This window comes from Podarcis gaigeae, assembly GCF_964106915.1.
Source record: "Podarcis gaigeae genome assembly, chromosome: 1".
Classification (NCBI taxonomy): Eukaryota; Metazoa; Chordata; class Lepidosauria; order Squamata; family Lacertidae; genus Podarcis; species Podarcis gaigeae.
Window position 1 is genome coordinate 83,535,528 of NC_139678.1, and position 27,066 is coordinate 83,562,593.

The following is a 27,066-nucleotide window of genomic DNA, read 5'->3' on the forward strand; positions in this document are numbered from 1 at the left end:
TGCTTGTGCAAAGTTATACTATCAGTGTTCTTCCTGAAGCCAGGCCACACAAAAAAATTCATGTGGTGTAGATTCTATGTACCTAACAGTTGTAAGTCAACTCCATACCATCCAACATTTCTCTGATGAAAATAGGGATGTCAATAATAATATTAACAATGATCTTATTATTTATACCTGGGTTGCCCCAGCCACTCGAAGTGGCTTCCAACATCTATTTAAAAAAAAAACATTAAATATTAAAAAGGTTCCCTATACAGGGCTGCCTTCAGATGTCTTCTAAAAGTTGTATGCCCTTATGTCCTTGGCTTGAGGGTCACCTAACATACCCGCCAATATTTCTCTGATAAAAATAGGGACATCCTAAGGAAAAGCGAGACGTTCCAGGATCAAATCAGAAACCAGGACAGCTTCTGTAAATCCAGGACTGTCCTTGGAAAAGCTAGTAGGAAGAGAAACTGGGGAAATAATGGAGGTCTAAGTAGCTATGAGAGCAGGATAGACAAGATGGCAGGAGGGCTGAGATTCATTTTTTGATTCGAAATGAACAAATATTTGGCTTTAATACCAGAAAAGGAGGTGAGGTTTCTCAGGTCCTGCAGTTGCCTTCAATAACACCTTGTTCATGGCATCAGCTTTTGCCAAAGGATCAAAGGGGTATAGTTTCATCTATTGATTCTAAGCAATCAGCCATTGCTATAAGCAAAGCCTAAATTCTTCAGTCAAGGACTAGGAATCTGAAGTTACAACAACCAGGTAAACCTGAAGCTATAAGTGTCCACTCCAGTTTCTTGCCCCAAAAGAGAAAGATGGAAATGGAGAGGCGTTAGCCTCCAAGTGTTCCTATTTCCCAGGGACATCCCTGATTTAGAGAAGCCATCCTGCTTTCTGATTTGATCCGGGAATGCCCCACTTTTCCTTAGGATGTACCTGTTTTCACTGGAGAAATATTGGAGGGTATGAAGTTATCTGTCCCTGAGCCATCTGAAGGCAATCCTGTATAAGGAAATTTTTTAATGTTTAATGTTTTATCATGTTTTTATATATATTGGAAGCTGCCCAGAGTGGCTGGGGCAACCCAGGAAGATGTGTAAGGTACAATAGTAAAATTGCCCTTATGGAATGGGACATCCCTATTGGAGAAAGTGTGTTCTCCCTCATGGAGAGCACGGGTTGCGGGCGTGGCTGACGAGACACCTCACTGTTGCTAGGCAAATGGTTTGGCCATCCTTTAAGCAGGGGCCAGCTGTTACTGGGGAAATCTAGATGTTGCCATTTGTTGACTGACAGCCCTATTTGTTAAATACAATGCTTGCAGCGGCAAACTTCCTCTTTTCGCTGCTTACTTCGGATCACCCTCCCTCCCTTCCCTAATTTTAGGCTGTTTGCTTGACCTTGCTATGCCTGTCATGGGGTCGTCTGCTTTGGGGCAGGGGCCCGGTAGGAATTTTGTCCATTTGGCTGATTAGTGTGTGCCACTTGGTTTTTTGCCTACTGCGTAGCAAATCGTCACAACTTGTAAGGTTTGCAGTTAGGCATTGGTCTTGGAATTGGTTGGTGGAGGGGTATGGATTTGGCTGGGCCTGCCCCTCCAAAATGCTGCTGCTTCAAGGGTTTTCCATTAAAGGAACCCAGGGGCTCCCCATGCTTTTGTCCGAAACCCCCTGGCAAGGGGCTAGGGCCACGCAAGCCCCTGGGAGCATTCTGGGGAGAGGTGAGGCATGGTTCCCAGTCCCGTCTCTCTCCCCAGGTAACTTACCCTTCCTGACTTCGCGGGGGGTGCGAATGTCAGAGCTGTCCCCGTGCGGGGTCAGTTAGAGCTGCCAATGCCTAAGCAACCACTCACATTGCTGTAATTTGAATAAAGTTGTGGCCAAAATTATGCCAAAAACCTTAAACAAAAATTAAGTGACTGTAATGGTTATATGGGGTTGTTCGTGCGTAAGTTGCCGCCACTCCTGGCTAGGTGGCCTGGTTAAACCTTTCCTGGCTGGACAGCCCTTCACTTCGTGGCTGTTCAGTCGCTAGCAGAATCCGTCAGTGGGCGTTTCTTGAACCTCTTCCAGCAAAGAAGCTCTTTGACGCCAAGTCGCCGCCTACTTTCCCTGTGCGGAAGTCTTCTGCGCAGGGTGGGTTTGGGCAGCGGAGGACCTGTGCTCTCCTCGCTGGTCTCCTGCGAAGAGTCCTGGAGCCTCCTCTCTGCTTCCCCCATTGCCCCCCCCCCCTCTATCCCTGGTGTAGCGCTGATTATCTTCCCCAGCCGGAGACCTGCCTCTCTCCTTGCTTGGCCCCTCTCCAGCATCGCTGTGGAGCCTCGCCTCCTCCGCTAGTTGCGATGGCAGTTCCCTGTGTCGTCTGCCATGTCTACCCACTATAACAGTGACAATTGTGTTTTTCTTGGGGGATGTCTTGGGGACCTCGACGCGCAAATGTTGCAGGGTATGCTAACAGCAATCCCCCCCACACACTTTTCAGAATGGAATGTCTTGCATTGCATTCCGCATTGGTTTGGTACAGCAATAAGAATGCTGAGAAATGGGAGACTCAGGTTCAAACTCTTGCCAAGGCTGCAGTCCTAACCCCTCTTTTACTTAGGCTGTGTCCAAATTCTTATTTATTCTCTATCCAGTGTTGGTTTGGGAAGCAAACTCTCAACTCTCCACCCTGGCTTTTGTCCTTCTCACTCTCTGTGAGATGCAAATAGTTTTGATTCTACTCATACAGAACTTGATCTAAATCTAACACATCAACATGGTTGTTATATTCAGTTACATTATCAAAATATTTTGAAATCCACCTTGTTTTCACATTGTTAATAAGCAAGATGCCAGTTAACGCTAGCATAACAAAAAGAAATTATGAACTCAACTTCCAGTTAAGGTAAGGACACCAAACGAATCCACCACATCTTCCTGTTTCTGCAAGATGAAATTCTTCTTTTTCTTTTTAAATTGGGGGGAGGCATGAATGAATCTTCAGCTTACTTTCCAAGAACACATTCTAGTTTTAAATTCAAATTCACACCAGGTTTCAAAATAGACAGTTCCATTTCAGATCAAGTCCATTTTCAAGACATTTCACACACGGATTGTGGGGAATTTTTAGAATCCAAAGGAATATATTGATCACCAGCTTTCCAAGCGTTTTCTCTGAGTTGGGGGGGGGGGGTTAAGACATGAGCAAGTCTTCTTAAATTCCATATTCTGACAGCTCAATAAAATGAAGATCTCTTGTATATTTTATTAAAATGTATGTGCATTGATTGTTGGGTTGTTCTTGTATTTATTTTTATTATGTATTTTGTGATTAGTGCTTGCTTCAACAGCACATATACTAAAATGTACTTTGTGGTTTCATGGTGTTATTTTATGGTGTGAACTGCCCTGAGACCTGTGGGTATAGGGTGCTATGCAAAATTTAATAATAGTAATAATAATACCCAGGCAGGTGCAAGCTGCAGTCCTGCGAGACTGGTGAAATAACTGACACAGGACATAGATGTTGGGTGAACTCAGGCCAAATCTTTATTGACTACAGTGGAAAGCAGGCTTGGCATGGAAATAGGGCAAGGATCATGTCTTCATTCCAGTCACCCCCTGCTGATGGAATAGCACTCCATCGGGGTTGGGGAAACACCCAGCCCCTCTCCTTGGGAATTATCCTGTGCTGAACCCTGGTATGGTGCAAGCCAAGCTACCAGGGTCTCACTGGGTGACCAGGAGAGAGATTCCAGTCAGGCAGAGGTTGTAACCAAGTTTAAGGCACTCCTTGGCCAATCCTTCCTCAGGCTCCTTATGAGATCATAAGGCAAAATGGCCCTGTACTCTCACAAGTGGGCCTTTTAAAGGTCTCACCCATCCCTCTTCTTGCAAGATCTTATGGGAGAATCCAATCCCATAAGATCTCACTCCAAAGGGGAGATGCAGCTACAGTTCCCCTACCACTCTCTGGGTTGCGCACTGCCAGGAAGGTTGGCCCAAACGCAGATTGCACCAGGAATGAGGCTTAAAATGATATCACTGCAAAACTCATTCTCTCCCTCACATTCTCCTGCTGCCATCCATGCCTGCCATAGCTGCCTCTTTGATCTTCTTCTGCTGGCTATGGAAAGGTCTGGTGGTGTCCATTAAGTTGGCAAGAAGAATAGGAAGGATATTTTTCATCACTTTTGATGGCACAAGAAAGCAACTGGTGCTTGTCCCACTACCTCTAGTGGTTCCTTGGGAGGGGTGGAAGGCAAGATCCTGTTCACTGAGCAGCCTTTTTGGTGCAGATGTTGTTACCCAAGAACCATGTTTGAGTGCAGTCATTTTGGAAGAAGAGCTGCAAGTTTTGTCATGTGCCACCAGGGGACTGTTTCCTTCTCATGCTAGGATTGGTTTCAGGAATTCAGGGCATCCCTCTTCTAGTTTGTCCCAAAGCCCCTGACCAGTAGTGAGTTATTTTTGATCTTGAGATGAGGAGAATCAAGTCCCCTTGGCTTGTTCCTTCTACCATTTCTCTCATTGATTCTGAAACAGCTTGTGTGTCATGTGAGAACTTGCCACATCACCTGTCACCCTCAACAATCGGAGATGGATGGTGTTCTGTACCTCAATGTACTTTTTAAGGCTAGGAGTGGCAGCTATGGTCTCAGTCTCAGCCTTGAATAATAATAATAATAATAATAATAATTATTATTATTATTATTATTATTATTATTATTATTATTATTACTGTCTGGGTTTCCCCAGCCACTCTGGGTGGCTCCCAACAGAATATTAAAAGCACAATGAGACATTCAACATTAAAAACTTCCCTAAACAGGGCTGCCTTCAGGTTTCTTCTAAAAGTCAAATTGTTGTTTATTTCCTTGACATCTGATGGGAGGACATTCCACAGGGCAGACACCACTACCAAGAAGGTCCTCTGCCTGGTTCCCTGTAACCTTACTTCTCACAGTGAGGGAATCGCCAGAAGGCTCTTGAAGCTGGGGCTCAGTGTCCGGGCTGAATGATGGGGGCTGAAAAGTTCAGAGTTGAGAGAGGAAGGGTGAAAAATGACGCCTTTCTCATTTCCTTCCATGTCTCTACAGTGGTACCTCTGGTTATGTACTTAATTCATTCTGGAGGTCCATTCTTAACCTGAGGTATCACGTTTGCTAATGGGGCCTCCCGTTGCTGCCGCTGCCGCACCGCCACACAATTTCTGCTCTCATCCTGAGTTAAAGTTCTTAACCCGAGGTACTATTTCTGAGTTAGAGGAGTCTGTAACCTGAAGCGTCTGTAATTTGAAGCGCCTGTAACCCGAGGTACCACTGTATATACTTTTTAAAGCTGTGAGGAGAACACAGAGATTTCACAAGCATCTGGGGAAGTCATCACTGGCCCAGTTATGCCCAGGGGCTTCTCACTGGCTACACTAGCCTTAGGGGTTTCGACTTGGCTGTTTGCTAAGTCTCTATCAGTACTGCAGCAGACATTCCTTTCCTCCTCGGCCTCGTTCTCCTCACTTAGGGACCTCTGAATGATGAACTGGAGAGGTTCCCTGAACCATCTCTTTCTACAGAAACCTACCAGGAAATAAATGGCAGGGTTGATGCTGCTATTGATACAGGCAAGCATGTAAAAAACACTGGAGAGTTCATCATAAGGGGCTATGTGGTGCACATTGAGGGGAACACCGAAAACAACAAACACAAGAACTGTGAGCAAGATAGTTTTACAGAGGTGCCCTGTCGGATGCTGCAGAAAACAAAACCTGACCTTTATGAACAGAGTCAGGCTAGACAGAATCATGATAGGGGTGAAGAAGGCAAGGTTAACAAGAGAGATCTTTTGTTGCATTTCGTCACATACTGTTCTGTGACTTAAAGAACAAATGTCCAGCCCAAACAGCAGGATGTCAGCAGACCACAGCACGGCCGCCACAGCACTAGACAACCACGCAGGGCGGAAGGAGTGATACCAGAATGGGCACAGCGCACAGAGACACCGCTCAACACTGATAGCAGTGATGAAATACATGCTGCTGCTGAATGAGGACACTTCCATCTTGCTCAATATGGTCATCAGCTCACACCACTGAAGGATGTGGGTGGCAAAATACTGTGCAAAAAAGAAAGATGTGATAAACAGGCGCAAAAAGAGAAAGAAAAAGTCAGCCGCTGCTAAGCTGAGGATGTAAACGAAGAGTGGATTCTTCCTGATGTCTAGTCGGAGAAACCAAAGGACAATCCCATTCCCCAGCAGGCCAAAGACGCAGATGAACAGACTGAGGCAATAGATGATGTCATCTGTTAAACTGTGCACAGAGCATTTGTATCCAGTATCACAGGTTTGTGTCTGAATGCTGTGAATAAGCAAATGTGCCTGTGTTGTGTTAGCCATCACAAGGCTTTGCTGGGGCTGGCAGATGTCTTCTTCTACTACTACTACAACTTCTTCTTCTTCTTCTTCTTCTTCTTCTTCTTCTTCTTCTTCTTCTTCTTCTTCTTCTTCTTCCCTCCTGTCCCTTTTCACCTGCAAGCACAGAGAAGATGGAAGCGCATCAGTAAGTAACTCAGGCTGCACTCCCATTGACGATTTATGCATTGACAGATTTGTGGTATTTGTAACCCATCTTTTACCCAAAGGTTGCCAAGCAGGTCACAGTGCCATATACAATATTAGATGCATAACTGAATAAAATATACAAGCAAACTTCTTAAAAAATAAAACACCTTGGTTCACAGCAATACTTCAACCAGAACAAAATTACTTCTCACATCTCAGAATAAAGCAGCAATGATACTCTCCTGTCACTCCAAAGCCCAGCAGAATGAACCCATGGAATATAGATCCATGCAAACTCTGGGTTTGTTGGTGGCAATTTCATTGTAACAACCACTGCATGAGCCTTAAAAACAAAGCATCAGCACCTGGTGGGCTTATTCACACTTACCTTTTGCCCCGTGCTTTCCAGGCACAGGTCCTCACTTAAAAGCTCCATTTCCCCCATCCCCAGGACAGAGAAAGCATGTCTTTTTCTTTCTTTTTTAGAAGAAGAGTTTGGATTTGATATCCCACTTTATCACTACTCTAAGGAGTCTCAAAGCGGCTAACAATCTCCTTTTCTCTTCCTCCCCCACAACAAACACTCTGTGAGGTGAGTGAGGCTGAGAGACGTCAGTGAAGTGTGACTAGCCCAAGGTCACCCAGCAGCTGCATGTGGAGGAGCGGGGAATCGAACCCAGTTCACCAGATTATGAGTCCACTGCTCTTAACCACTACACCACACTGGCTCTCAGAAAGCATGTCTTTTAACCAATGCTTTTTTTCTAGAAAAAGAGGTGCTGAAACTCACCGTGAATGTCTCCCTTATTCTCATATAATGCCAATGGTGCCCATCTGAGTGGTGCCAGAACTAAATTCTGAAGAGTTCTGGCTGAAAAAAGCCCTGTTCCTCTCTTCTGTTTTTCCTCAATATGGCAGCAAAAAACGTTTTTTAGATCCACTAACTGGCTGTGAGCAGATCTATTTCTAGTAGTCGCTATAACCTCCTCCAGCAGAATGTGCTTGAGAAAGATTTTCTTTAATTAAGGCAGCACAGATTGTTGCTCTGGCTCTTAAAGGCATCCACTTTTCAAATGCTTTCTATGATGGGCATGGCATCCCTCTTGAGCAAGGCTTGACGTTATACCTTGATGTGTCATCTGGAGACTCTGGGTACTCTCACACTAGTCATTTTCTCAAGAAGCAACTTCATTCACCTGGAAAAATTGAAATGAGATCACAGGTAAAATGTTGCATTCCAATATCTCTATGTTTTCCTCCCATCTTTTAAATTATTGGATAGTGCTCACCTTTATGACTTTCTGTTCCTTAGTGGCACCAGCCTCTTACAGGTCAACTGGCAAAGTGCTGTTGATTCACCTGGCATGGAAGAGTGAAGCACTTTGGGCAAAAGTACTTTGGGCCAAAGCACTTCTAGCAAACTTTAAACCAGACACTTGTATTTTGAGAGGAAAGGGATCTGAAGAATTCCCACTCAGAATGCGCTCCTGATCTGAGGGAGGGGAGATGGGCTGGACCAGTTTCCTACTGAAAATCCTTGCCTAAGTTCCTACTATTTGCCCCTGAAAATGCTTGTCACAGTAAATGTCTCCTTGAGGAGCAATTAGGGGGTTCAGCAGGAGACCAACATGGGGCCCTGATCTGGAGACATTCTAGTTTTGAGCCACATTGTTGCTGGAAGTGGCCAGTTTATACACACCTTATTAAAAGTGTGTTGATTGCACTGTGTAGTTTGGCTCTTAAAATAAGAGTTAGTTACAGTGTGAGTCTATACCTGTCTACTCAGAATTAAGACACATTGAGTCTAATGCAGGTTATTTACATGTAAGTGAGTACAGGATGGCAGCCTTTGTTAGTTACTGCTTTTTAATTGTTTTATTTGTAATTTTGATATTTCATGGAAACTGCTTATACGTTTTGTTACATTCAAGCATATTTAAATGTTGTTAAATAAAGAGCAGATCAGCAGTGCCGGGGCATGCGTGGCAAGCGCCAAGCATCCCGAGGGTGTGCGCCAAGCACCGAGCGTCCGGGGGGCAGGGGCGGGGGGGCTGCGATGTCACCCCCCAGGATGGCAGCTTGGGTGGACTGCTCCCCCTGCCCCGCCTTCATCCGTCAGTGCAGATCAGAATGATTTTAACCAGCATTAGTTTCTTGTGCCTCTGCCATTATATATCTGCAGTGGGATCCCAACCCCCACATATTACTTTTTAACAACCAGCCTTTACCTACTTACTCTCTTTCTTCTCGGCAAAGTAATGTGTACAAAAATGCATTTACTGGGGTGAAGTGTGCATAGAAATGCATATATACGTGAAAATAACATGCAGGAATGTTTTATATCGCAGGAAATTTCTTTGCAAAATTGTTTGTGTTAGGCAAAATTGCATGCAAATGTGTATATTTAGTTTGCACTAAAATGCAAATGAATATTCATGAGGATTTTAAAAAAAAATGCAAACTAATGTGAGAATGTGGAAAACTGAATAGGAAAAATGAGAAATTGAGAGAGACGAAGATTGACAGATTAACCCATAACTAATCCTCTAACAGTGAGCAGTGACTGATTACTTCAAGACATTTCTGAATTAGGCTTTCTGGACCCATTCCAAACAGATTTCTTGCCTGGTTTCGGGACTGACACCGTTTGAACAATCTGTGTCTAGAAAGAAATAGGGGAGGTATGGGCTTGTTGATTCATCTGGGGTTACTCATGAAGAAAATGAAAATTGGAACTGGGTGTTGTCAGAATAAAAACAACACCACACACCAACCTCCGCATTCCCTCTCCAAGCAGTTTCACGTCAAGCAAGAAAGGGAGGTTACAAGTTGGAACACTGACAGAAAGAAAGGAGAACTCTCGTAAGACAGCTCTGTGAAATAGGAGTAGGACCAGTGAAAACCTCCCACCAGTGGAGTGCGGCCAGTGGAACAGGAGGACTAAGCTAATCCCCTAAACCAGTGGGGTGCCTTGAACGATGGTCAGGGGTGCCGCGGGCAACACTGGCCTCTGTCCCTCTTTCCTTTCCTCCCTCCTCTGATGCCTTCTCACGTCTCTGCCTCCCAAAGGCTTGCACAGCTGTTTGTTACAGCAGGCCTGGCTACAAGCTTCTCTGGCAAATGGTGCCTCTGGGGCTGGCCAGGGGGTGCTTCCCAGGCCCCTGTGGGGCAGTGTGAGGAGGCACCTACAAGTCTGGCTTTGGGAAGGAGGCAGAAGGGCTACAGCATCCTGTCAGAGCCCTGGAAGTTTGTGCCTGGCTTCGGGAGGGAGGCACAAAGATTGTGCACACGATGTTGGCCCCCTTCCCAACAGCCATCGCAAGCTGGTGCCTCTGGCCCTAACTGTTCCCCTATGAAAAATTTCACTGCATGCCACTCTTGCCCACATAGATTATCCAGAAGCATCTGGTAATAAATGGGACCAAAAGCCACTGAGGTCACTGCAGAGATTCTCTATCTGTCCATCTATGTATCTATCTGCCAATAAACTGCTTCCTGGAATACCTTCATTATTACTTCCTGGAGTATTTTTAAGTATTTTAATTTGCATAGTTTCTGCAGGTGACAGTGTTCAGCTTTTCTTGTGCAAGGGCATGGGATTATGGCATTTCCCTTCCCACTCTTATTTCAAAGCTATTTTTGTCTTTGTATCAGAAAGGCACCTGACCAATTGGGTTGCCAATAAATATTGCTGCAAACATTTCAGAGATCATGGTCTTTCCGACGAGTGACTCCTGTCCATGTTTGTTAATTGTCTTACTTTAAATGTTGTGAGGATCCTATGCCCTTTTAAAATGTGGTTTGGGGTGTGTGTTATTGGGTTGTTGTTTTTATTTTAATTATGTATTTTGTGGTTTTATATTTTGATTTTGTTCTGTATATAAATTCAATAAATAATAAATAATAATGGCAGAGTGCTCATAGTCCTGAAAATATTGCATTTTCACTGCTGAGAAAATGGGATACCTCCGCAGCAGAAGTGTTGCCTTCAGGAGAGATGTCTGGATCCCCTACAACCGATGACTGCCAGCTGGGTATTTGAAAGCAACTTCTGGAAAGCTCCCTACAGAGGAGAAGGGACTATGATACCCCATATTATACCAAGAGCTCTGATGAAATCAGTCACGCTCAAGCCTTTGCTGCCATCATGTGGCTCTGTTTTATACAGTTTCCCGGAAAAAATCTGTGTTCGTCAGGTACAGCAGTTGAAGCACTTTAAATGTGATCGTATTTATTGCTGCAGAGCCTTTATTTTGTTTATCTAAAAATATGTATGGACAACTTTTATGAGCAGAACTCTTTAAAGTGGCTTACATGATGTAACTGATCTGTAGAAAACGCAACCTGAAGAGACAATGGCGACTTCCGGCAAGGCAAGATGGCCAATGCCACGGCTGCACAGAGCTCCTGAGGACGACCTGCCCCAACAGCATTGGCTGGCTGGTGCCCACACTGCCAACACTGCTACCGCCGCAATTGGGGGGGGGGAAATCAGGGGTGCCCAACGCAACAACCAGGGAGGCTGTGGGGAGCCCCTAGCTCCCCCCCCCAGTGGCCTTGAGTGTGCTGGGACCGGGAGCACCCCACTGACAGCCCAGCAGAGCTCCGAGGCCTCTGGAACCAAACAGAAAGCAAAAAGGAGTCGTCCCCACACAGCCAAGCACCAGCTTACTGCCGCTACTGCCACTGCCGACACCAAGAGAGAGAGGTAGGAGTGTACCGGGAAACTACTGTCTAAAAGACTTCTACAAAAACAACAAACCCACACCAACACAAGAAATACAAGACAAATTAGGGACACCCAAATATCTTGGCTAACACACCATCAACTAGACACCTTCTTAAACAATCCAGCAGTAAAATCAGCAACCACTAGGCCCTTGACTGTAGGGATATTGCGGAGTGGGCAGTGGGGTCCGGAGGGAGCACACTCCCCACCAAAAGGCAGCAACAGCCTGCCTGCATGCGTGACCCTGGGGTGTGCAGTATACTCTCCCTCAGACAAGCCACAGCTGTTGGAACATCGTTCCCTCTGTCTAACCTTTCGCGGTCTCAGTAGTCGGCGGTGTCCTGTCTGTAACCTTTGTCCCTGAGACCTTTTGTCTCCTTCGTCATACACTGTGCAAGTGGAAAATGACGCGGTGGAAACAGGTGCCAAAATAACTTTGTACCACCCCACGATCTCGGAACCAAGATGTGTAAAGGTCACAGCCCAAAATGTATCTGGTTGGTTTGCATATTTGTCTCACTAAAAGGAGGCTCCACAGGCTGGTCAGCAGCTCGCTTCAGCCCACCTCTGCGCAGCTCACATGATGATCAACACCTGTCTTGTGCCTTCACTTCACTTGACCACCTTCGAAAAACTTCTCCTGACAGCAGAGGGACACGGCAAAGGGATGGTATCCACAATATACAAAATACTGCTCCAAAATCCCACAACTCCCCATGACGCTATCAAAGAACAATGGGAGCATGACATAGGCTATGAAATCAACCCCACCCAAAGGACTAGAATGTGGTCTAAACTGCCCTTTAAGTCCATATTAGCCAAAAGAAGGGAACTCACTCTGAAGTAAACTGGTCCCAAGCTGTTAAGGGCTATTTTATTTTATTTTATTTTATTTTAGAAAGCACATACACTTCAATAACATATAAGAAAAAAGGAAGGAAATACAACTGAATTAAAATTAAACATACATACAAAACAAATTTGAGTTGTTACGTTCACAGTCCCTAAAAAGAATTATTAGTATTGGGAGTGGGGGTAGTAACATTATTTTGCTAAATTTTAAGTATTTTATTACATATAAAATATGAATATTTGAAAGTTACAGAAACAAAAAATGACTAGCCCTTTCAACATCAGATGGTTTAATTTACGGACTTTAGATAGCAAGATAACAAAAAGCACAAGGAATTTTATGACCACATGATGGCAGCAACATCCCAGAGAAAGAATCTCTTAAGGCTCTTCAGCTCAGTTGGGAGCTATGAGTAAAACTTTTTAGGACTGTGTTGCATCAGTATCTCCAGAGTGCACAGCCATTCAACTGAATGTTTCATTTGCCACTCTGAAGAGCAGCTTAGTATTCTCCCCATTCTGAAGCTGATTAGTAGAGAGGAAATATTGGTCTTGGCATTCAATAAGTGGTGGCTGGGCAGGACTCATAGTCTTAGTATCAGCTAAGTTACACTGAGCCAGTGTGAGTCACTGCACATTCTACCTTGGACTTTGGTTGTCCTGATTGTTTTGGGAGACTATAAAGGAAGTGCTGGTATGAATCGATTTTATGCTTGGCAAGTTGCAACCAGGAGATATTGTGTTGCTGTTTCAAAGGCTAGAGGCTGCAAGATTGTCCAGGTTCACCATTGTTCCCCTCGATCATATTCCTCTCCTACGAGCTGCATTCCTCTTCTGTTCCACTTAAGGCAAGGGAGGAGGGTGAACAAAAAACTGGTGGAGGATCAAGGCAAGAGAAGCTCCATCGGCAGGATCTCCTGCTATCTCAAAGGGAAGTGCAACATCTCTCTGCCCCAGTGTGGCAACCCTTATTGATTCTGAATAATCTGTCCTCCCAGTGAATACATAACTGCATAAGAAAGAAGGTTTCTGAGCAGACCATCCATCCCTGACCATTGGCTATGCTGGAAAAGGTGTGGCCAACCTAATCAAAGGCGAGGGGGTTCAAATGTATATCAAGTGGATGTGCTGTGGTCACGAGCCTATTTTGCCCACCCCTTAGGAGTACCGTGCTGTTACTTTAATCCCTCCCCCGCTTTGTGTGCACACTTAACAGTCTGAGACACAGCAACATAGCAAGTGAAGGTATATCTGCCATGGAAATGCATGGAGGGAGCTTCCTCAGCTGCATTTCTGTGCACTTAAGCTGGTGTTCAAGGGTCAGTAAAAATGTCTCTCTTGTTGTTCTATTTTTCAAAGAATACCTATGATTGTAAGAATTGCAGCAAAGACAAAATTTCACCAGACACAACTATTTCCATGCACCTATAAAGCTATAGAACAGGGGTCCCCAACCAAGGTCTGCGGGCCGGATAAGGCCCAAGGGACTCGTTTATCTGGCCCGCAGCGGCCCCTGCCGCCTGCTGCTGCCGCCTGCTATTACCGGCACTGCGCTGCATGGCTGCCCACTTCCGGGTCGGAGGAGCACCAGAAATAGCTTGTGTGCATGCACAAGTATTATTTGTGCATGTGCAAGCGTTATTTCCGGTGTGCCTCCAACCCGGAAGTGCACCGGAAATAGCGTGTGTGCACACGTATGGGCATGCGCTCCCCCACCCTCCAGCCCGCCGCATGATCAGCGCTGGAGACACCGGCCTGAGGCGCAGTAAGTTTGCTGGCCCCTGCTATAGAAGCCCACATTCAGCAACCCTTATTTCATTGGTGAATTAAGTAATTGTGTTCATAGACAGGTGTCAATTTACAAAGCTTTACCTTTGTAAAGCTTCTTATGGATGGAAAGTAGGGTGCAATCTGACTGATGACCTTTTCTTTTGAAATCTTCCTTCCCTCTGAAACCCTGGTGATATTCTGTGCTACTCCCAGTCAGAAGAGCGCCACTAAAATCAACAGGCTCAAGGAACTGACTTGCATTGATTTCAGTGGGTCTACTCTGAATATGCACTTAGTGCATATTCTGAATATTCTGAATATGCACTTAGACTGGACCTAATGATCAGGGGTCCCTTTATCTTTACCTTTACCTTACTCTGAATATGACTTAGTTGGTGATCACCCATTGGCTGTGACTTTTAAACAGAGCATTATTTTATTCCATTTCTTCAAGGGAAGAGGTTGGAGGATCAGAACCTCTGTGCTTAGAGGGAAAGAAAACACTGGTTGAGAGCAATAAAGAGCACGGGAGGTGAATGGTTAATGGCCCATTAATTTGAACAAAGCAGTTCATTCATATTCAACTCAAAGTAGTACTGTAGTCAAGTGAGCAGGTATAAACCAGAAGCCAATCTTCTCTGGCCACAGTCTTCATCATACAGAGGAATGAGCTCTTTGAAAATGGACACACTACCATTTCCGTAGGCTCCTTCATAGGTCTCGCCTGTGTATTTAACTGCTGCCCAGCCTGCCAACGTAAGTTCCCTCCTAGGGAAACAGAAAGCAACCAGATGCTCCCTCAAATTTATAGCAGATAAAAAGACTTATGTGGCCTCAAAGTGCTGGTGAAGATTTAAGTTTGAATATTCAATTAACTCTGTGCAGGTGGCACATGTGTCTGTATATAAATTTGCACATGCACTGTTTGCTGTGTTTGTGCATCCATAACGGAGTATGCATACATTTTTACACTGGCATCAGAACAAGGATCAAATGTGATGGTGCACAACTACACAAAGTGTGTGCTTTTATCTAGATCACTTCTGTTCCTCTGTGGATTTTGTTGAGTATACCATTGTGTGCTACACCTGTGCACATGTGTAGTCCTGAATGTATGTAAGATATGGGCATGAACAGGATTTAACAGTGTTTAATCGATACATGGGTGATGCCCCCATCTTCCTTGCTTTGTGAACTGTTTGAAAAGCACTTTGCCGATATGTGAATTTCCCTATCTTCCATTCTATTCGTCATCACCCTGAGGGTGGATGCTTCTGGGAAAGTGTCCCTGTTTACAATCTCCACCCTCTGCCAACCAATCCTTTCACATTCCAGCCACACCTGCTGTTCCACATTCACCCTTGGCCACTCTCTCCCACTGACCTTGTGCTGTGAGCCTTGATATTTAAATCTACAGCAAAGAAAAGAGTCAACCTGCAGATCTCAGCGTGGAAGAGCCCTGTTATACAACTGTCGGAGAAAAGAAGTTATCTCATCTACCGTTTCCTTGGATCATTGCAAAAGATATCCCTTTGTAGAGCCCTGGGGGCTGGTAGAGATGCAAAGAGGCTTAGAGACTCCAGACCAGTTAGGTGCCAACCTGGAGACTCCAGGAATCCCTGAGATCAAAGTCGTTGTCGTAGGAGATGGAGGCTGCGGAAAGACATCGCTGCTCATGGTCTTTGCAAAAGGAGACTTCCCCAAGGTAAGCCCTGTCTATCCACAGGATTGCTACCACCAATAATATGCTTGTGATTTGCCATACTATATCCTGTCCAAGGCAAACTGACCATGCATTCTGTCCAACCTTCAAAGTGGGTTTGGGTTGTTGCTGTTTTTACTGTCCTGAGGTTATCGTTCTGTGAACCTCTAAGGGTGGTGGGAAAACCTTTTTCAACTCAAGGGTTACATTCCATTCTAGGTAAGGTAAAGATCCCCTGGACGGTTCAGTCAAAGGTGACTATGGAGTTGTGGCGCTCATCTCACTTTCAGGTCATGGGAGCCGGCGTTGGTCCACAGACAGTTTTCCAGGTCATGTGGCCAGCATGACTAAGCCACTTCTGGCGGAACGGGACAGTGACAGAAACCAAAGCACATGGAAATACCATTTACCTTCCCGCCATAGCGGTACCTATTTATCTGCTTGCACTGGTGTGCTTTCGAACTGCTAGGGTGGCAGGAGCCAGGACAGAGCAACGGGAGCTCACCCCGTCACAGGGATTCAAACCACAAGCCCAAGAGGCTCAGTGGTTTAGACTACAGCACCACCCGCGTCCCTTTACAATGGTAACCTTCCAGGGGCCTTCCAGGGGCCACATTTATGAGTGGGTATCAGGGTCAGGTCAGCAATGACTCACAAGATGTCAGTGAAGCCTTTATTAAAAGAATAATAGCTCAGCCCTAGTGAGCACAGCTACCCTTCCCAGTAGGTCTTGCCCCAATGAGGCAGTTGCAAGGACTAAAGGTCCCTGCCTTCATACCACTCTTTAAGGCTCCTCCTCCCAAGGTTCATTCCCAAGCTCTCTGAAGCTTAGTTGTCTTGTCTCTCATTGCTCCACCCTCTTCATGCCTCTGTGGGTTCTGGAGGTCCGGGGCAGAGGGGAGTTTGTCACAACAGGAGGGGGAGACCCCCTGGCCTCTTCAGAAGCCTGCCCCCACTCTGCCTCTTGTCCCCCCTCCTCTCCTGCCTCCACTTCTGCCTCTAGACTGCTCTCTGCCACAGCCTCTTCCTGCTCACTAAAGCCTGTTACCACTCCAACTTCTGGCACCGCCTCCTTCCAGTCTGTTCCCTCTTCTCCCTCTGACCACTAATCATGATCCCAACACCAATTCCCTGGCTCTGAGCCTTCGTCCTTTGGGAATTCCCTTGGGGGTTCCCCAGCTGGAGCCTCCCACCACTCTGTGTCCAACTAGTCCATGACACCACATGACAGAAATGTCATGGGCAGGGCCAGAGGCAATTGTGGGTGGAGCAATTAATGTAAATACTAACTTTGTGCAGGAGGCTACACTCACCCATCCCTCTCTGTCAACCACCCAGGCAAGGAAAAGGCATCATCAGGGCTTAAGGACACATTCCAGTCTGGCAAAATTACCCAAGGAAAGTGGGACTGGTGACAGGGTGGGGTCTGGGGAAAGGGTGTGTTTAATTAATTAAATTTATTAGTTTTATACATTTATATATGGCCTGGGAAGAGTCCTAAGGGGCAGATAGAAAGGCTGGGGGTGTCAACTTTGGTCTCAGGCCTGAGTTTTCCCAACCCTGATCTAACATGGTAAATTCTACCAACAAAAACAAGGAAACAAGCTTCTCTCACCATCTCCTTGGAGTCGTGGGTAATGGGACCCTTGGTACTTCTCTGGAACAAGTTCAGTAGGGAAAACTCAAGCTGTGACTAAGAGTACTACTGGTCAGTGTCACCAAACTTCCTTTCACAAGAAAACCCATTTATTTAGTTGCCAATACTGTTGCTATACAAAACAAGAATTTGTCCAGTGGCGCCCACTCTCTAGAGGTTAAACGGGAGGCAGGAGCCAGAATCAAGGACAGAGAGACCCGACTGATTCTAGTTCTGCCCCCATCCTCCTCTTTGCTGAGTTGCGCCTGAGCAACCCTGAGGCTAAGAAGGAGAAATCTGATAACCAGGTCCACCCCGATGGCTGTTTGTAAGCACAGCTGGGAGGCAGGTGGGAACTGACTGAGAGCAGACTGAGGGTGATGGGTCACTGCCACATTCTTCCTAATGGAGCAGTCACCTCTGGTGTTCTCAAAAGGTAAGCCCACATGGCAGCAAACACATTACATGGATCAGTAGCAGATGGTGGGGTAGGATGGCTGCGCTCACCTGAACAACAAACTTTTCATGCTGCTTACTGGGAAGTAGAAAGGGAGGAGTGAGGCCAGTGTAGTGCAAACACAGAAGCAGAGACAATCTCGTGCTCCTCCCAGTGCATTTGCACTGCACCAACCTCACTCCTGCACCTCCCAGTGAGCAGCAACAATGTGACTGGCCAGAGGTCAGGTGAGTGGCAGTGCCCCACCAGGCCATCTGCTCCTGACATTGAGCAAAGGCTCATTTGAGCAAAATGTTGAGGAAAGGGATGCACGATATTATCTTGAAGAAAAAATGTTGGAATGGAGATAGAATACAAAATGGTCCTTTTTCACAGACAAGGCAAAAACATCTCTTTCTCACCTTCCTCTTCTTCTAGGTTTACATCCCAACAGTATTTGAGAAATATTCAGCCCCCTTCCACATCAACGACAAGCAAGTGAATATCAGTCTCTGGGATACAGCAGGTGTGTGCGTCAGGGTAGCTAAAGGGGAGGGTTACGGACAGTCACATTGGAAGGTGTCATATTATCGGGTCATATTATGCTGAGAATGGGTGTGCTGTCGAGTCGTAGAGGCATCATCAACCAGAAGAAAGCTAGGTGTGACACAGATTTCTGCATATTCATTGTGGCCACTGAGATCTGTCAGTTGGAATGTAGGGTTGCACTTTCATAAGGACAATTGATTTCGCTATCTCAACTATACAATTATATCAAAATGTGTTTTCCCTTTTGCAATAGTACATTTCTTACCATGAGCTAGCCGGGAGGTGGGGGTGGGCGGGGCTTAGGGCATAAGCCCTGACCCTGACTTAGGAGTATACCAAGGTGCCAAGCGAGCTCTGTAAATCACTTGTGTTGACAGCCTAAGCCATTTGGATGTTCCAGTGATCGGCCAGGGCTTTAATAGGAGCGCCAGTCATAGCAGCCAGAAAATCCCCGCTTTCAGTGTATTTGCATTCTTTTAAATGATCATACACTACAATTTCTGTGTTGCTGATGAGACTCCTTTTGGTTGTATGAAGCAATACATACACCATTTTTTAATATTTTAATTTTTTATTGGAATTTTATTTACAACATAACACAACCCCCCACCCCCCAATACACATTAAACGTGAACATAACATAGAGTGAACATAACATACAACAATACAATTTGGTTGTTTGTATTGCAATACATACAACAAACAAACTAAACATTAAACTTGAGTGGGGTGTTACAGATGCTACAACCTCCCTGACAGAGATTTTTGTTCAAAGAGGCAGTATCAATAGATTGTTAAAATGCTTGGGTGGAACCCCCTTCCCCAAAATATCACAGAGGTAGTAAATATTACTCACTTAGGTGGAAATAGCCTCATGGCCCCAAACTGCATTGGGAAAATAAGGATGAAAACTCTGGTTAAATAATACAGTATGTGGAATATTTCTTCAAAAGAAATTCTCTAATTTTTAATGTAAAGTAGAAAGAACAAAAATTGAACTTAAACATGTAAATAAAACATATCTTAATATTTGGAGGGTTAATTTATTTACTTACTTCCAAAAGTCCATATTTTCATGGTACAACTTCCTGGAAACCTTACTGAGCATTTTCCTGATTTGTTGCAGGGAGGTTAGATGACCTTGGCTATTTAAGGAGCCTTCGACCCTCCAATTGTCTCCTGAGGTAGATGGATGCCAACCAGTTCTGATTCCTTTGTAGGGAGGTTAAATGACATTGCATCAAAGCAGGTGTCACCACCCCACCCACCCCCACTTTCCAGTGCATTTTCTGATCACTTTTCTTCTCGCAAAAATGTCAATCTTTTGGGGAAGTTGGTTTCTTGAGCAAGAGCTCCCAATCAGCTGTACAACCTGAATGTGCCGATACTGCATATGACTGGATCCTGGTTTGTGACTAAAATGTTTCCTTCCAGTAGGTGGCAGCCCAACCAAATTTGCACACACAATACCTCTGCTGTTAATTGAAAGCACACACACACCCCCGCAAAGAATTCTAGGTATTGTAGTTGGTTTGGAGCTGCTGGAAATTGTAGTTCTGTGAGGGGTAAACTACAGCGGCTGAAACTTTTTGAAAGAAATAATGTGCTTTGGCTGTGCTTTAAAAGTATATTGCGTACACAGCTCCAATAAGAGGAAGAGAACTTTCCTGTGAATCCTGGAAATCTGTTCTGTTAGAAGTCATATTTTAAAATTTCTGAATTTCCAGAGTGGCCAAGCAGGGTCCTGATAGTGCTTAACTAGGTTATCTGAGACAGGTTTCTGAGGGAAGACAAAAGGGAAAGCCTCCCTCACTCCACTCCCTGCCCTCAGGCACATGTTCTTATTATGAAGGTAACTTTTAAGTGATAAGGATGATAAGATTAACAAGTTAGAATGCAATGCAGCAATATTCCCCTAAGGAAATGCAAGTGGTGGCATTTTTTGGCTTGCTTAAGTATAAATTAATCAGATGTTAATGGCTCAAACATTCCATTTAAAATTTCATTTTCAGTAGGAACCTGTCTCCATGCTAACCATGCAATCTTGCAGTAGAAAGGCTGAATTGAAATCCTCTGATTAAAAAAGGTCTAGCCTGATGAACTTGTAGAAGCCAGTTGGCTCATAACCTGTTAGACTCGGGTCCAACCATCTGTTGTTGATACAACACCACACTTTGGCTAGTGTGATCGGCAGAGTATGCGCAGCTCCAGCAGATTCTTCCAGCACAACATTCAGAGTCTTCCTGCTTTCCAGTAGACCCCCATGTCCAGAGTTCCCGGTTAAGACAACTCCTTTCTCACTCAGTTCAGTACAGTGGTACCTCAGGTTAAGTACTTAATTCATTCCAGAGGTCTATACTTAACCTGAAACTGTTCTTAGCCTAAAGCACCACTTTAGCTGCCGCTGCGCCGCCGGAGCACGATTTCTGAAGCAAAGTTCTTAACCTGAAGCACTATTTCTGGGTTAGTGGAGTCTGTAACCTGAAGTGTATGTAACCCAAAGCGTTACATACCTGAGGTACCACTGTATAAAGTGTTTATTGTCTCATGGCACAAGACAAGCATAAACATGCTAGCTACGTTAACTGATGCTGGTACATCATGAACTAATCTACTATAAAATACAATTATTCTGGTCTTAGAAATAAACATTTCAAAGATACAAATTGACAGAGAGATCCACTAGCACTTTGCCATGCTAGCTCACCATGCTATAGCATGTAACCTTCAGTTTCACGACATTGATGCTTTGCACTGAGCAGTGAACACCTCACACTGCTAGCAAAAGCAGTCTTGGCTTTATACCACCAACACCACCCCACTGCACATACACATGTTCCTTAGAGAAAGGGGCGGTGGGCAAGTTGTGCTTTAGGCATTTTTCCTTGGACTGTTTCTAACCACCTGGCTCCTTCTCTAAGCAGAACCCAGACATAGAGGATGTGCAGTTCAGAACACGGCCCAAGCATTTAGTGCAATTTCACCCATTCCCCCCCCCCCAAAAAAAATTACACCAACATAGTTGTTAATATTTTGGACAGTGAAATGCAACATGAAAGGGAGATATTTATTAAAAAGCATTTGTCCTCGGCAAGGAGCATTTGCATATTGCGCTATAGAGGTGAAAGCAATGCGTACAACTTTGTCTCCACTCCACCTAGGGCAGGACGATTACGACAGGCTCCGCCCCCTCTCCTATAATGGGGCTCATGCAGTTATCATGTGCTATGATGTCACCAGCCCCGCCAGCTTCAACAACATCCTCACAAAGGTAAAAAAAAGGCTATGCAGTAACTAAGTCAAGGCTATCTATGAACTCATTAAGAATAGCTGCCTCTGGAGTCTGTGGACTAGGTGATATAAGAATAATGCGATATGACAGATCGATGTAGATATAATCTGCAGATTTGCACCCAACATTGCTCAGGAATTCTAAGATACCAAAAAAATCAGTGTCGTCTTAAAAGCTCCAGTCCACCATCTTGATTCAAAATGGCATCCAGTTGTACCCTAGCATCGATCAAGCACACCATTTTTTTTTGTGTGTGTGGTGTAATCAAATTGGTATGCCCATGCACACACACAAACATTACCAGAGAAGGTCACTACAGCATTCCTAAAGCATTGAAAGAGGGGAAGTAGTAAATAGGAAAGGCATCATTTAGCAGATGTGGGTGCTTTATTTAAGGAAACAATTCATTTTCGTTAATATAGTGAACAAACTAAACATTTTAAGTTGTGGTTCTTCAGAAAAACCTCTATTAATTTCTCTGCTCATTTATATATCAGGATCCAGCCCCTCACACCATGTTACTTACTTTCTCTCTCTCTCTCTCTCTCTCTCTCTCTCTCTCTCTCTCTCTGTGTGTGTGTGTGTGTGTGTTCCCTTTTAGTGGTACCCTGAAGTGAACCATTTCTGCAGAGGGATTCCACTCCTGCTTGTTGGATGCAAGACAGACCTAAGAAAGGACAAGGTTCTGCTAAGGAGGTTGCATCAGGACCATCTAGAGCCCATCACATATCAGAAGGTAATACAATCAGCAGATAGCTCCTCTGCACCAGCCTCACACGGGCAAGAGTCAGCACTGATGGACTTCCACACTAAACAATATGAATCCCACAGACATGTCTCTGGGACACAGCAGACATGTTGTTGTTTTTACTTCTGCCCTCATGGTCATTCTTGCCAGAGCCCCATCTTTGCCAGGTGCTGGTAATGAGGAGTTGCAATCAAATATTAGTTAAAGTATGTGTTTGCAATGCAAAGGAATTTCTTCCTAATAGAAGTTTATTGAGCAGGAGCAGCCCCACCACTGAGATGGTCAAATCCAGGCACCAGCTTTTGTCTTGTCACAAAAGGACAGGAAATTTCTTACTCTGGGATTCAGTGTGGATTTTCTGTTTCAGGAAGTAAAATGTCATGGACCACCCCTTATTTTCCTTTTGGTAGGGTCTTCGCTCTCCTCCCTTTCCCTAACAAGATCTATGACGTTTCTGAGTACAATTTGAAGTGTTGGTGCTGACCTTTAAAGCCCTAAATGGCCTCAGCCCAGTATACCTGAAGGAGCGTCTCCACCCCCATCGTTCAGCCCAGAGGTCCAGCTCTGAGGGCCTTCTGGCAGTTCCTTCACTGCGAGAAGGAATCTGCAGATGTCAAGGAAATAAGCAACTATCTTACTTTTAGAAGACATCTGAAGGCAGACCTATTTAGGGAAGCTTTTAATGTTTGATGTTTTATTGCAATAATAATAATAATAATAATAATAATAATAATAATAATAATATTCTGTTGGGAGCCACCCAGAGTGGCTGGGGAAAACCAGCCAGATGAGCAGGGTATAAATATATTATTATTATTATTATTATTATTATTATTATTATTATTATTATTATTAATTATTACATTCTCTTCTTCTCCTCTTTCCCCCTCCACACACACCTTTATAGGGAGAGACTTTGGCCCGGAATCTCCATGCCGTTGCCTACCTTGAGTGCTCAGCTCGTTTCCATGAGAACATCATCAACATATTCACAGAGGCTTCCAGAGCAGCCTTGAGTACCATGAAGAAGAAGAAACGCAGGCGCAAACCCAAAAGGACTTGCCTGCTTTCCTGATAGCCAGAGTAGATGGAACCAACAGTGGAGGCTTGGTGGGGTATTTGGCAACTGCCCAGCACCCCACACTTTAGGGAGCCCCCAAGTCTTGTACAAAACCCTGCTTGTCTCCTTTATGGTCAGTCATTCTCAGCAGGATTAGCACAGATTTCCGTTGAACATAAACTTGGGAGAAGCTGGAATTACAGTGAATTGATTGAGGACTTTGCTTCCAAGGAGGCTCAAATCAGTTCATTTCATTAAACAGGGTACTAGAGAATTTACTTTTAAATGATCAATCATTATACCATTATTTATCAGTGATCTGACTATCACCCAACCACCATATGTTCCTACTACCATGATATTATATAATAAGCTTTTATATTTTTTTAGATTTTTAGGGTTTCCTCGACATAACAATTTGTTTCTTTTTGTTTATGACTTGTATCTGTGTATTTACAATGTAGTGTTAGATAATGCATTCATGCACACAGTCTCCCTCCATTTTGATTCAGGCATACCTCACTCAAGGGCCCTCTTCCAGAAAACACGAATCCTGACTTCTGACACCAGTGTTGCACACCACCCCAATCTCTGAGCTGTGCAAAATTCCAGGGGTTCCAGGTGCTTTGTCCAGGATCCATGTTTCATTTTGGGAACGAGGCACATAAGAGACTGTTTTGTCTTTATAATATATAGTATATTTATACATATATACAAACTGAGCCTACGATGGAGGGGTTCACAGCATTAATAAATAATAATAATAATAATAATAATAATAATAATAATAATAATAATAATTTATTTATACCCCGCCCTCCCCAGCCAAGGCCAGGCTCACTCCAAGAGGGTCTTGCTTCTCCCATAGGTGCAGACATCAGACATCATGCCCTGCCTGCTACTTCACTTCTCCTGGTCACATAACTCCCAACACTGCTATTCCCAAGTTCTGGCTTTATCTGTTGGGGGAAAGGTCCCACTCATTTGCCATCTCACACCAAGCACCTTTTGATCCTTTGTCATACTAATGGCTCATCCACCATGCTATCACCTCAACACAGGAGAATAGCCTGGCTTAATTAGCTTTGGACACTTGCTAATTCTAGGGGAATTAGAAGTATCTCGTACACAACTTCATACGTGTCTGGCATCTAGTTTTAACACCCTAGCTTTAATTAAATTCTAACAGCTACTAGACCCAGCAAATTAGAGATGTCTAGCATCCACAAACTCATAATATTCTCTACTCCAGCTGTATTAAAAATTGACCACAACGAATGTATTACGATACAATTGTATTTCTATTGCAGTTTCATGTAAAGAATCAAGTGAAATTTTATGCCTGACTTGCTTTCATTCCTTTAAGGGGCCCCAAATGACTTTCTTGCCCAGGGCCCCCCAAACCTTAGGGGCACCAGAATGTACCAGCTTAAAATCAAGCCTCCAAGATCTAGTGACTCGATATCTGCTTGCTTTTAGCAGCTGGCTTAAGTGGAGAAGATTAGTAGATGGTCTTAGCTTCTGGATCTAAATGTCATGAGAATCAGGTAAAGACCTCCCTCCACATGTTCCATTTGTGTTTATACCAGGCCTAAAATATGTAAACCCCACCAGCCAAATGCAGCCTACCAGCCACTCAATAAGCCTCCTGTTTTTGCTGTCTGCCTAAGATTGCAAATGGAGGAGTTGTCAAGTGCCTGGCATGCCACAGGTAGCAAACAGGCTGCAGCCAGCTTCTTTTGGACAGGTTTACACCAAACCTTAAAAGAAGAAGAAGAGTTTGGATTTGATATCCCGCTTTATCACTACCCGAAGGAGTCTCAAAGCGGCTAACGTTCTCCTTTCCCTTCCTCCCCGACAACAAACACTCTGTGAGGTAAGCGGGGCTGAGAGACTTCAAAGAAGTTTGACTGGCCCAAGGTCACCCAACAGCTGCATGTGGAGGAGCGGAGATGTGAACCCGATTCCACAGATTACGAATCTACCGCTCTTAACCACTGCACCACACTGGCTCCCACCTTCTAAATTTGTTGTCCACTATATCCACCCAAGTGCTTATGTCTTCCATGTTGTTGATTGTCAGCACTGTCCTTTCCAGAAAATTATGTTTCCTGAGAAGCTGCAGTAGAGGTTGTTAATTTCACACATTTTTTTTCATCCTTTCTGGGACCTGATTTTGCCTTTAGTCAATTTAGGGATCTATAATCCTCAGACAGAGTAGCTGGCAACAACTACAAGCACCTGGCCACAATGAGTGATAGTATTCCAAGTCACCCAAAGAACAGGTTTTCTCTGCTACTTATAAGGTTTCACTAGATATTGACCAAAAAGTGTGTCTGTTCTGGGTTACTGTTTTTTAAAGTCACTACTTTGTTTTTGTACACTACTTTGTTTTTGCCTGGGGATTATCTAATACTTATTTCCCCTAAATTGATTTCTGAATTTTGAATTTTATTGTTATTAATGTTTTTATACTGTATTTTATGCTACTTTTACAATTAAGTGTTTTAAATTTGTTGTTAGCCGCCCTGAGCCCAGTTTTGGAACTGGGAAGGGCGTGGTATTTATTATTATTATTATTATTATTATTATTATTATTATTATTCGTCCCTGAACTTTCCGATCAGTTTTGCCATTTCAGCTTGATTTGCCATTCCTCCCTGGTAGGGGCTTTGTCTTATTCCATCTCTGGGCTAATAGCATCTGTGTCATTTCTGTTCCTTTGGGATGACGGTACCTACCATTCCTAATAAAAAGTCTTCTGGTTATTTTACAAAAGTTATTTTAAACATTTTTTTTTCAGTTCATTATATATCATTTCCCAGAAAGTCTTTATAACTTTGCATGACCACTGCAGATGATAAAAGGTAACTTCTTTTTCTTTACATTTCCAGCAGGTATTTGTACTTGTTCTATACATTTTTGCTAGCTTACTAGGAGTCAAATACCACTGGTACATCATTTTCATGTAATTTTCTTTTAGCGTAGAGCATGCCATGAATTTCAAATCCGTTTTCCATAACCATTCCCAGTCTGAATGTTGTGCTCCAAATCCTTTGCCCAGTGTATCATTACAGATTTAACCTGTTCATCTTTTGTATGCCATTCCAAGAGTCACTACTTTGGAGAACATTCTGGGCTCCAGAATGATTGAAGAATGGAGAAGGATGTTTATATGCTTTCAGCCCAACATTTGTTCAATGGTACGCACTGGATTGGGGTGGGATAAGAGTTGAATATAAATTTAACAGAAAAATCCATAGCATCTAGGGCTAGAACTTTGGAAACAGCTACTGTACTGGACAGCACATTCCAACAATATGACCTTGAGGGGGAAATAAGTCAAAGCTCATTGCATGGCAGCTGAAATCATGTGATGAGGCAGGCATGCAAAGCCTCCAGTCATAAGACAAACTCATCACAATAACCACCTATAGCCACACACACACACACAAACCCAGGGGAGAGAGGATGGAATACCCCTGAGTTGGAGGCTATAGACATCAATGAAATGGAAAAGATCTCAGTTCAAATCTTCAGTTAGGCACAACGCTCTTTGGATGACATAGGACAAATCAAATGAGGCTATTTCATAGGATTTATCTGAAAATAAAACGGGATAGCACACAAGCAGGACATTCTGAGCTCCTTGGAAGAAGGGCATGTCATATAAGGTGCATTTTAAATTAACTTCTATCCCTGATTTTTAAATTAAATAAAAGTATTTAACTCTTTTCTCTGTTTGCTATGCTTCTGAAG

At 44.1% G+C, this 27,066-nt stretch overlaps 2 protein-coding genes across 2 annotated transcripts; one reads left to right on the forward strand and one right to left on the reverse strand.

The window, feature by feature from the left end:
* Positions 1–5,309: 5,309 nt before the first annotated feature.
* Positions 5,310–6,978, reverse strand: LOC310852311 (proto-oncogene Mas-like; the record flags this gene model as incomplete). Its single annotated transcript, XM_083755663.1, has 2 exons — positions 5,310–6,500; positions 6,922–6,978. 2 exons carry the CDS (start codon positions 6,976–6,978, stop codon positions 5,310–5,312), a joined length of 1,248 nt encoding a protein of 415 aa, XP_083611789.1.
* An 8,251-nt stretch (positions 6,979–15,229) lies between these two features.
* RHOD (ras homolog family member D) lies at positions 15,230–23,581 on the forward strand. The gene is made up of 5 exons (XM_083702167.1): positions 15,230–15,589; positions 18,097–18,184; positions 21,369–21,478; positions 22,101–22,235; positions 23,155–23,581. The coding sequence occupies exons 1-5, from the start codon at positions 15,443–15,445 to the stop codon at positions 23,320–23,322; spliced, it is 648 nt and encodes a 215-aa protein (XP_083558293.1). The 5' UTR covers positions 15,230–15,442; the 3' UTR covers positions 23,323–23,581.
* Positions 23,582–27,066: the final 3,485 nt, after the last annotated feature.

Coding starts and splice junctions, on each gene's coding strand:
- RHOD (XM_083702167.1), top strand. CDS start 15,443: ATGCAAAGAGGCTTAGAGACTCCAGACCAGTTAGGTGCCAACCTGGAG. Junction 18,185..21,368: donor CAGTCTCTGGGATACAGCAG/GTGTGTGCGTCA, acceptor CACTCCACCTAG/GGCAGGACGATTACGACAGG. Junction 21,479..22,100: donor TCAACAACATCCTCACAAAG/GTAAAAAAAAGG, acceptor GTTCCCTTTTAG/TGGTACCCTGAAGTGAACCA.